The 10,720-nt window shown below is 37.6% G+C and overlaps 2 protein-coding genes across 4 annotated transcripts in view; both read right to left on the bottom strand.

The window, feature by feature from the left end:
• Positions 1-591: 591 nt before the first annotated feature.
• LOC125680102 (uncharacterized) lies at positions 592-1,512 on the bottom strand. Its single transcript, XM_048919542.2, has one exon. The coding sequence runs from the start codon at positions 1,510-1,512 to the stop codon at positions 592-594; it is 921 nt and encodes a 306-aa protein (XP_048775499.2).
• Positions 1,513-5,479: 3,967 nt separating this feature from the next.
• The window catches only part of LOC125682545 (CCR4-NOT transcription complex subunit 7-like), a 30,875-nt gene continuing 25,634 nt past the window's right edge, over positions 5,480-10,720 (bottom strand). For 2 of the 3 annotated variants that reach the window (XM_048923184.2, XM_048923185.2), the window contains one exon: positions 5,480-8,673. In XM_048923184.2, coding sequence (XP_048779141.1) covers positions 8,506-8,673 — 168 coding nt within the window. In that variant the 3' untranslated portion in view covers positions 5,480-8,505. Of the gene's footprint in view, positions 8,674-8,900; positions 8,950-10,720 lie in introns of all 3 variants that reach the window. The other variant, XM_056155306.1, reaches the window with a different exon arrangement.

Raw genomic sequence — 10,720 nt, 5'->3', positions numbered from 1 at the left:
GAAATATATTTCTGAAGTGTACGCACTGGACATAAATCCTGATTACCTAATGACTTAGGTAGAGCAGGAATAACAATAGGTCCAGAACCTTTGTCTGATAACTGATTCTTGGCTAAGAAAGATGGATCTGTCAACAGAGTAACTGAAGAATTATCTGCAGAAAATCTGAGACAAGAATCTGCAATGGAGAAAGCATGAATCTCACTCCTTCTACGACCAGAAGCTAAAGCTAATAAAAAACAGCACTTCAAGGTCAAAAACTTAAAGGGAGCTAAAAATAAAGGTTCAAAAGGAGGAAATTGTAAAGTCCTAAGAACCAAAGCTAAATTCCATGATGGAACCAACCTACGTTGTCTAGGTCGTTCCAAACAAAAATTCTTGACCATGAGGGACAAGAACTCATTCTTCCCAAAATCAGGACCTCCTGACAAAGCTATAGTTCTAGATAAAGCTGAACGATAGCCCTTAATAGTAGAGGGAGAGAAACCTTTGTCTTCAAACAGATAGACTAAAAACTCAGCTAACTGTTGGACAGTAACTGCGAGAGGATCAATTTCCTTTGAACAACACCAAGAACAGAAGATGTTCCACTTAGAGCATAAATTGCTCCTGTAGATTTTCTGACCGAACTAGAGATACGTTTGGCTGCTCTGTCAGAAAAGCCATCCTGTCTGAGAGATTCCCTGACAGTAACCATGCGTGTAGATGGAGGCTGGAAAGATTTTGATGAACTTTCCTGCCTTTGAATTGAGACAAAAGATCTTTCCTGAGAGGAAGAAGAATTGGTCTCGCACAACACAGTTGAAGAAGATCTGGAAACCACGATTGTTTTGGCCATGCTGGAGCAATAAGAATGGTCTTGCAAATTTCTACCCTGATTTTGTGTAGAATCTTGGGAAGGAGGCGAAAAGGAGGAAACATGTAAGAAAACATCCCCTTCCAATCGAAAGACATTGCATCCACTGCTAAAGCTTTGTTGTCTGGAATCGGAGAGACAAACGTTGGCAGTTTGCAATTCAGATGCGTAGCAAAGAGGTCTATATGAGGACGATCCCACTTGAGACAGATCTCCTGAAAGACTGCTGGATGTAACTCCCATTCTGTATTCACTGGATGCAGTGACCTTGAGAGAGCATCCGTTACTAGATTCAGATTGCCAGGAACATGCCTGACTGACAAGCGAATTCCCAGGGAACGGCAAAACAACAGAATTTCTTTGCACAGAAGGTAAAGAGACTGAGAATGTGTGCCTCCCTGATTCTGCAGATAAGCCACTACTGTTGTATTGTCTGTGGCTATCATCAGAGATTGACCCTGAACAAATTGGGAAAAGTGTTTCAATGCCAGAAGAACAGCCCGCATCTCCAGTAAATTGATGTGTTCTGTCAACTGGAGACCGGACCATATACCTGATGCCTCTCTGCCTTCCAGGGTAGCTCCCCAGCCTGTCAGAGAAGCATCTGTAAACAGGGTCATAGAAGGAACTGGGGGGTCTAGCGAGCAACCTATCATAACATTCTCTCTCACTGACCACCACAGAAGATGAGGATACAATCTGGGAAGAATGGGAATAACAGCTTCCCACTGTTATGAGGCTGGTACCCAAAATTCCAGAAGATACCACTGAATGGGACGGATATGAAGACGACCTAAAGGTACTATGTCCATCAGAGAAATCAGAAAACCTATCAGCTGTAGAAACTGGCGAGCTGAAGCATGTTTGGCTGAAAGTAGTTGATCCAACAGAAACTGAAGCTTGAGAAATTTCTCCTCTGGAGGAAGAACTATCCCAAGATCTGTTCGAAAGTGTTCCCCTTGGAAAATGAAACTCTGACTGGGAACTATCTCTGACTTTTCCCAAGAAATAAGGAAACCCAGATTCAACAGAAGATGAATAACTCGATGAGTATGTTGATGAAGAAGGTTGAAAGAAAAATTCTTGATCAGAGAATCGTCTAGATATGTATGGATGAAAATGGACTGGGAGTGTAGATACGCAACCACTGTTTGAAATTTTTTTGTGAACACTAGAGGAGCAGTAGATAGCCCAAAAGGCATTGCCCTGAAGGCATATACCTTGCCCTCCCAGACCAGACGAAGAAACTTCCGATAAGCCGGAGCTATAGGGACATGAAAGCAAGCATCCGTCAGATCTAAAGAAGACGTCCACATCCCTGTATGGAGAGAGGTTCTGATCGACCTGTTGGTCTCCATTTTGAAATGTGGAATCACCAGATACTGATTCAGAAAAGAGAGGTCCAACACAGGTCTCATTTGTCCATTCTTTTTGGGTACAAGAAAGAGACGAGAGTAGAACCCCCAACCTAGAGGTGGACTTACTTCTTCCAATACATTCTTTTGGAGAAGTAAAGACACTTCCTCTTGCAACAACAGATTTTTCCGCGGGTCTCTGGTCATAGAAAATTCCAGAGGAACCGCAGAGAGAGGAGGCTGTTCTCGAAATTGAAGCTCTAAACCCCTCCGTAGCACAGAAAGAACCCATTTGTCCGAAATGAGACGGGACCAATGAGGAAGAAAAAGAGAGAGGCGTCCTCCCACAGGAAGATGAGGAAAGGGAAAACCTACTTCCTCGGAAAGAGTGGTTTGTGCTACAGGAGGGGGGGAGGCATCAAAATTGAGATTTCTTACCCTTGGATACTTTGGTGTTTTTTTATTATTATTAGATCCAGAAGCCGATGGGAAAGAACGATGCTCATTACTTCTCTTAAGATTACGTGAACCTTGCAGAGAAGGGCCAGATTTAGCAGAACCTTGCGACTTACTTCTAGAAGCGTCTGATTTAGAAGAACAAGAAACACGCCTAGAACTACCATTGTTGAGTTGTACATCTACTTTAACAGTAGGAGGTTCTTTGTGTAATTCCTCTTGTAATTTGCGTAAAGAGATGCCAAATAACTGCTCTTTATGAAGAGGAGAAAAAAGTAGGTTGTCTTTAAGAAACTCAGAGACGTTAGATTTTTGAAGAATCTCTTGTCTCTTAGCTAAAGAAAAATTGACAATAGTGCCAAGATTCAAGAGCTGAGAAGTGCAAAGACATCTATCTACTTGGAGAAGAAAAGAACGAACATCATCAAATTCTTCGCCCTTATCTTTAAGAGAGGCACCTGCAGCAGCAAGAAAGTGTTCCGCATACTGTAAAGCTGCGGCAACACCCCGCAGATTGTTCTCCGACCTAGAATAAGAAGTCTGAGATAACTTGACCCCCTCAGAAGACTTAGCACTAGCACCAAGAAGATTGGAAAAAGTCTTATCAAAAACAGGTTGAGATTTTCCCAAGGAAACATCATGAATATCAAAATACTTCATTCTAACCTTACCAGGGAAAGAAGATGTACTAAAAGCCAGATTTTGTTTAACTAAATTAGAGGCCTTATTGGAGGACATCTGATCGTCGACAAGATGAGAATTAATGGAAGCCAATGCAGATTTAAAATGACTAGACTCGGGAAAAGAAGCATACGACTTAGAAGAATCTCTCACAAGACCAGAGCAGGACTGAAAATCAGAAGGTTTGTGAGAACTCCTGGGAGGAGAAACTAAAGAATCGGGACCTGACAATTCTCTACGAATTGCGTACACTTTAGCTTTAAGAGTGAGATTCTCTACAGGAAGTTGATCCTGAGAAAGCCCAACTTCATCAACTGAAGGAACAGGAGAAAGGCAACTATCACTGAGAAAAGATGCCTCCTGACTACTGGGAGCCAAAGACAATGAGTCATCCTCCTCGTCCGCTTTATTATCAAAAGCGGGCCGAGGGGTGACAAGAGCAGCCCCAGGAACAGTGGGGGACGTAGTTGATTTGCTTTCAATCAAATCGAGCCTACGTTTCACTGTCTTGAATTTTGAAGAAAGAGAAGCCTCAAGTTTCTGAATAGAGGAAACCAAACACTTAATCTCGTCCTTATTGGAGGACTCAATTAAGTTTGGTTTACTAACAAAACCTTGCCCTGACCACACAGGTTGAGTCGAGTAGGGATAAGGTGGCACAGGATACATGGGATGAGGAAATCTAGCTGGCCACCTAGACCGATAAAACGTATCCCTACGGTTACCCGAAGGAAAACTCTCAGGGCGAGAACTAACCACCGGACTACAAGGAGGTCGAGTAATGGTAGAGGTAACTCTAAGTTGACCTACCGAAGTAACCGGGGTAGGAGGAATTCCTGGGGAATCCATGACATTCCCATAAGAAAGAAAAGGGTCAGATTCCATGGGACCAAAACTTCTAGAGTCAACAGAGTCCCAGTACTCACCCTCTACAGCAATAAAAGGTAATTTAACATTTTCACCTTCATTCGCCATATTGCTTAATAATGTAATATCAAAAACTACCATGCAATACTTAGCCAAAAACAGCAAGTAGAAAAAATTCTTTTCCTCCTCGAGAAAAACGTGACTGCACTCCACAACGGCGGGAAAAAAAAGATGATACCGGATGTTGGGTTCTGAGCAAGTCAGAGGTGGCGGGTCACGAAGGGTGCTTTTTTGTTTACATGGTTTTTTTCCGACACAAGACTGCAAGCAGGTGAATATCTAAATTTATAAAGGTAATGTATTTATTGTGATAAATCATGCTTCAATAGTCCTTGGGCTATGCTTTGATTGGTCCTCCTGACAAACAATAACAAACTCCGGGTTATGCTTTGATTGGTCCTCCTGACAAACAATAACAAACTCCGGGTTATGCTTTGATTGGTCCCTCCTGACAAACTCCGAGTTATGATATGATTGGTCCTCTTGACAAACAATAGGTGGCAGGGGACAGTTTCTTTGGTTTTGAAACATGTGGATAGGGGGTATACACCAAAGTCAGATTATGACAGACTAATGAAAAATCACATTTCCATTTTATGTCAATACTTGTATTTCATATTAGTGTAATTAATAAATTATGACCCTAAATTACATGTAATCTATAAATACTGGTGCTGGTGCACAAAACATGCTCCGAGCAGGTTCCCCTTTTTTGCTTTGATTTTCCCTCATTTGGGCTAATCCACACCACCCCCACACCATCACAGTACCAAACATGGGGATTTAGACACTGTGCACAATCAAGAACCCTATCTGCCCTTCTCAAAAATCTACCTCTCATATGGGGCCATCCACCTTCCCTCACAGCTACAGACCTTTTGCTAGACTCTGCATGTTTTCACCGGAATTTCTTCAGCAACTGACCACGTGTCTTAGTTTCGTATTTGCACCCATCTATATGCTAGGAATCATGGTGACACCTACATGTTGTATATCAACATTTTTACTAAGCACTCAGCTACATTTGACATGCATCCTAAAATTATTGTATACATTTTTACACATGTAATATCACTTCAAATACGGGGTAATTCCATTTTTTGAAAAAGTTGACCGGGCCTATAGTGCGAAACTGTCCCCTGCTACCATAACAAACTCGAGGTTAGGATATGATTGGTCTTCCTGACAAACAACAAACTCTGGGTTATGCTTTGATTGGATTGGTTGTCCTCGTGACATTTTATTTACAATTCATAAAAAGACCACCAGTACCAGTGTATTACATATAGATGACAGTAAAATAAGGGGCCACACAGAATGTACAGCAAGACATCAGCCCAACCTACACTACACCCCTCCCCCTTCACACACAAGTCACACATACAGAACAAAGGCAAGTCAACAAAAACAAGAAATGAGCATTACAAATTTGAAGTACATGTAGATATTAAATTATATACCTGAGATAGCAACAGGTCTCTGTGCATTTATTCTTTCATAAAAGCCATACCAATTGTAAAATGATGGCAACGTACTGATACAACACACAATGCATGATAATGACAAATATCTCCATTTTTGCTTATAATATTACCACAGAAGTTTTCCTGTCATTGAAATGATTTCAAATTTAAATTACAGAAACAGGGTTTGTAAAAAGACAGGCATCTACACGGAATTTTTAAACATACAGATGATGAAAAACCAAGCAGAAATAAAATAAAACCCCATACACCACACAAACAGAATGAAGGGGGGAGGCATCCCTCTGGTCCCGACCTAAACAACAGTTCTAACACTGGGTGTCAAGAGTTTTGAGACGAATTACACATTGGCAATTAAAAAGGACGAATATCAATAATCGGTCTATAATTGGCATCTTGTTGTTACTATTGACCTATGCACTGTCTCAACCCGACAACCAATAAAAAAAACTTTCAACACATTTTGACATTTAAAACAGATCACAGTCTCTTATTCAAAATGCGGCAAAATTCATGAAATAGTAATTCAATTCTTTCTTCACTGTGATTGAGAAATAAAGCCCAATCACAAAATTGCACAATGTAATGACAAAACAAATATGTATGTTTTTAAAACAAATATGAATGCGGGAGACATTTAAAAACTTAAAACAAAGAAAAACATTTTTTCTGGATTTTAGTGAAATAAAAGTGGACTGACCTGCGTCAGTGTTAAGTTGAGATCACGATTTGATTTCTCTGATGACAGTACAAAGTGTACATAGATTAAGTAATAGATAATATTAAAATAAAAATTCATTTAAAAAATCAAACTTTAGCAATGACCCTCATATGTGTTGACCTTTCAAAAAATAAAAATACATCTGAATGAAGGATATGATCAAAGCTGTCTATTTTAATGACAAAATATGTAATGAAAGCCCTTTAGATTGTAAAATAGGAAAACTCTGACCATATCCACAGTAAGAGAAACAAGATAGAAACAATCCACATGTCCAATACCTATTAAATCATCAGTAACGATTTATTCTTCATCACTAATTACTAATATGAACATATATAATAATTGTCCCTAGGATATTACTCCACACACGATGTATGACAAATCAAATTTCTCAAGTGCTACATCCGCGACATAAACACCTGAACAATTTACTTGTCATATGGCACTCGTACTTAAACTGTTGTTTAAAATCCATTTAAAACCTCTCACCAGGCTGACAGCTGCAAGCATTCTGGCCTGCACACTGTCAACCACAAGTTTGGCTGATGTCTTATAAATAAAAACAGTAATATTGGATGAAAATGCATGTCCATTAATTAAGCATTTAATTTAAAAGGGTGCTTTAACTTCTTAATGAATGTAAAATAAATTGATACTTTTCAGCTCCTAAATTCCTACCTTACGACAGACTTTTTTCTAAAATTCCAAATGAGAATGAATGTTCCAAACATCAAATTTACTCTTCAGTCTGTCTTATCCTGTGTAATTTTTTAATGTAAAAAAAAACAACAAACTAATGATACGCTGACAAAATCACTAAGCAGGGAAAAATTGACCGACCTCTTTTAATAAAATTTTTACCACTATCATATATTACCTTCTCATCATGTTCATAAAAAAAAAACCCCAAAAACTTAAGATCAGAATTAACATTGTATGTATGATAATTGCACAATAATTAATCACAGATTAGACCATTAAAAAGATATCAACAAATGCAATTAAAAGCAAAATCACATAATATTACACTTTACACGTGTATGTCAAAACATCCATCATCAAATGGAATTTTAGGTTCTTTTTTTCTTTCGCAAAAATTTTATTTAGTGCATCCATGACACATCATTTACACATTAACTATTTAATTGGCAACATAGCTGCAATGCATGTGAATGTAAAAGCATAGAATCCCTGCACAGAATTTTGAGTGCAAAATGATTTTTTTTTTTTTTAGATATTTGTGGCCCCCATTTGAACATGTATACAGTAAATTTCTGACAATAAACATCATCCCTTTTTTTTTTTTACAGAAAAGGGCAAATATTCACGTTTTCCTCAAGTTTTGAATACTCTTCGTAAATATTTACAATTAATATACAAAAATGTTATACATCTCATTTTCTCTATCACAAAGAATATTCAAACCAAGATAAAACCACATGCAGAATTGATTTTGGCAGCCGTCTACCAAAGCAAAGAAAATGACGCCATTTATCAGGATCTGCCAATACAATAGTGCTCTCCTTAACCTTGTACAAAACTAAACAAAAGTTCCAGATATGAATTTTGCTCAAAAATTCTCTTGCAAAGTTAAGGAATTAAAAGTTTGTTTTTTCCAACATGCATTTCATTTCTTAAGTTTTGGAAGGTTGATAATCATTGACTTGAAACCAACTTTATATACATATTCTTTTAAATTCTCATGTTAAAATGGAAAACCATACATATTCTTCTATAAACGGATGTTTTCGTCTCCCTCACCAATGGACAAAAACTAATCAAATCCTCTTGAACTGCATGTTTAGAGATCCATAACAATGCTCAATGCATTTTGATGCTAATAAAAAAAAATCTATTGTCAGCTGACTCTCTCAAATGAACAGAGAATTTTTTTTTAAAGATTAAGGATTCAAAGTGTTAATCTTTCCTCTTAGTAGCTGCCACAGTTTTTATCCATGAAAATGCTGCCATTTTCTTTTCCTGGATGCTGACTGCAGTTTGCAGAAGACTAAAGTCACCAGTCTATGAGCCTGCAGACGTTGAATTGGAGTCTTCTAGTGTAGGAGTGGAGTTGTGGTTTTGATAACTTGTCAAACTTTCATATCCTGAGCCATTCTGAACATAAGATGTACCAAGTCCATAAAGATGCCCACAGTATTTGGCGTCATCGATGTTATCTTCAAAGAACATCTGGAATTCGATAAACAGGGAAACACTGAAAACTACTACTAAATGGAATGATGAAAAATCACAATATTATCTTTGTACCTTTGTAGATTGTTTCACTAGGCTTGATCAATATGATCGTTTTCACAAAATTTCCAAATAATTCATATTTCACTTGTTTTATTAACGTTATCTTATATAGCTCACATCTGGTCAGCATGCAATGCTCAAAATCAAGCCACTACACTTGCGTGTTGCTAGGTGCATTGTCCATCGATTAATGATAATCAACCCTACACACTAAACAAAATAAAGTTTATTTAATATATGATTATTTCTTTCCAAATATTCCTTTAACAGCATTGATAAATTTACACCAATCGCGTAATTAACGATGAAATGGGGAGGTCTCTAACATAGACTGGGAAAATTGTGACATTAACAAGGAAAATATGAGCGTCTCTACCACGGACTCGGGACATCGCGTAATTAACGAGGAAATGGGGAGGTCTATAATGCAGACTCTGAACATCGTAACATTAACAAGGAAATGTGAGTACCTCTACTATATTTGGAACATCACAGTATTTACAAGAAAATGGGGAGGTTTTTACAACAGACTTAGGACATTGTGTCATAATAAAGTTATGGTGTACAGTTGTAAATATGGATAAGAAGTACAGATTGTATATCAAAAACTTTTCCTGTTCAAAAAAATAAAATACAAATGCTGACAAAAAGTGAATCAAGGCTGAAAGAATACCAACCCAAGGAGTTCATGACACTAAAACTGCCCCAATATAGGGCTCAAAACTAACATGTCTGTCAGTCCTAAAACTGCCTCAATACAGGGCTCAAAACTTACACATGTCTGTCAGTCCTAAAACTGCCCCAATACAGGGCTCAAAACTAACACATGTCTGTCAGTCCTAAAACTGCCTCAATACAGGGCTCAAAACTTACACATGTCTGTCAGTCCTAAAACTGCCTCAATACAGGGCTCAAAACTAACACATGTCTGTCAGTCCTAAAACTGCCTCAATACAGGGCTCAAAACTAACATGTCTGTCAGTCCTAAAACTGCCTCAATACAGGGCTCAAAACTTACACATGTCTGTCAGTCCTAAAACTGCCTCAATACAGGGCTCAAAACTTACACATGTCTGTCAGTCCTGTTTGACTGGCAAACTGAAAAGTTAGTTTTCAGCCTTGTTGTACGACTAATATTCAGTTGGGCACATTCAAACGGGTTTTTACAAATTGACCTAGGTTCCATATCACAACCAAGAAAAACTGTCTTGTCGCAAGCGGCCCTTTGTGTTAAATGAGAATTTTCATCGTCGCTACATAGCTTTTATTTTTTTCTTTGTGTTAAGTGAGAATTTATATTGTCGCTACATAGCTTTTATTTTTTCCTTTTGGCTTTGTGTTAAGTGAGAGTTTTTATTGTCGCTACATAGCTTTTATTTTTTCCTTTTGGCTTTGTGTTAAGTGAGAGTTTTTATTGTCGCTACATACCTTTTATTTTTCCTTTGTGTTAAAGGGACTGATTCACGATTTCCCCCCCAATTTTGTTTTTCACTATCAATGATCAAAATCTACTGTCTAATGTGTTTTAAAAGGTTTCACAAATAATTAAGGTTGTACATTATCAAAGAAGTTCATTTCAGAGAGTTTATTATCTGTTTTGTAAACAAAGATTGTGGTATGTTATTGTTTATGAAGTTTCAAAAGAAATGGATATCATTGTTATATCTATCACACTTTAAGTATTCTTTAGGTGTGTCACCTAAAAGTTGAATTTGTGACTGCAAATTTAAGATGCTTTAGATCACAGAATTAACATCCTACTGGTTTGTTTGTATACATGCAAAGACTCGAGTCTTTATTTACATAACACAGAGTTAAGGCTAAAACATTGCTTTTATTTTTGCATTCACAAGGTCAAAATTTTGGCCGTAAACATTAATTAAGTTATATATTTGTAATGTTTAACATCAAAAATGAAAAATATTTTTTCCAGAAATCATGATCCTGTCCCTATAAGTGAGAATTTTTATTGTTGCTACAT

The sequence above is a fragment of the Ostrea edulis genome, chromosome 2, assembly GCF_947568905.1.
Source record: "Ostrea edulis chromosome 2, xbOstEdul1.1, whole genome shotgun sequence".
Lineage (NCBI taxonomy): Eukaryota > Metazoa > Mollusca > Bivalvia > Ostreida > Ostreidae > Ostrea > Ostrea edulis.
This window is presented reverse-complemented; position numbering and strand designations above follow the sequence as displayed.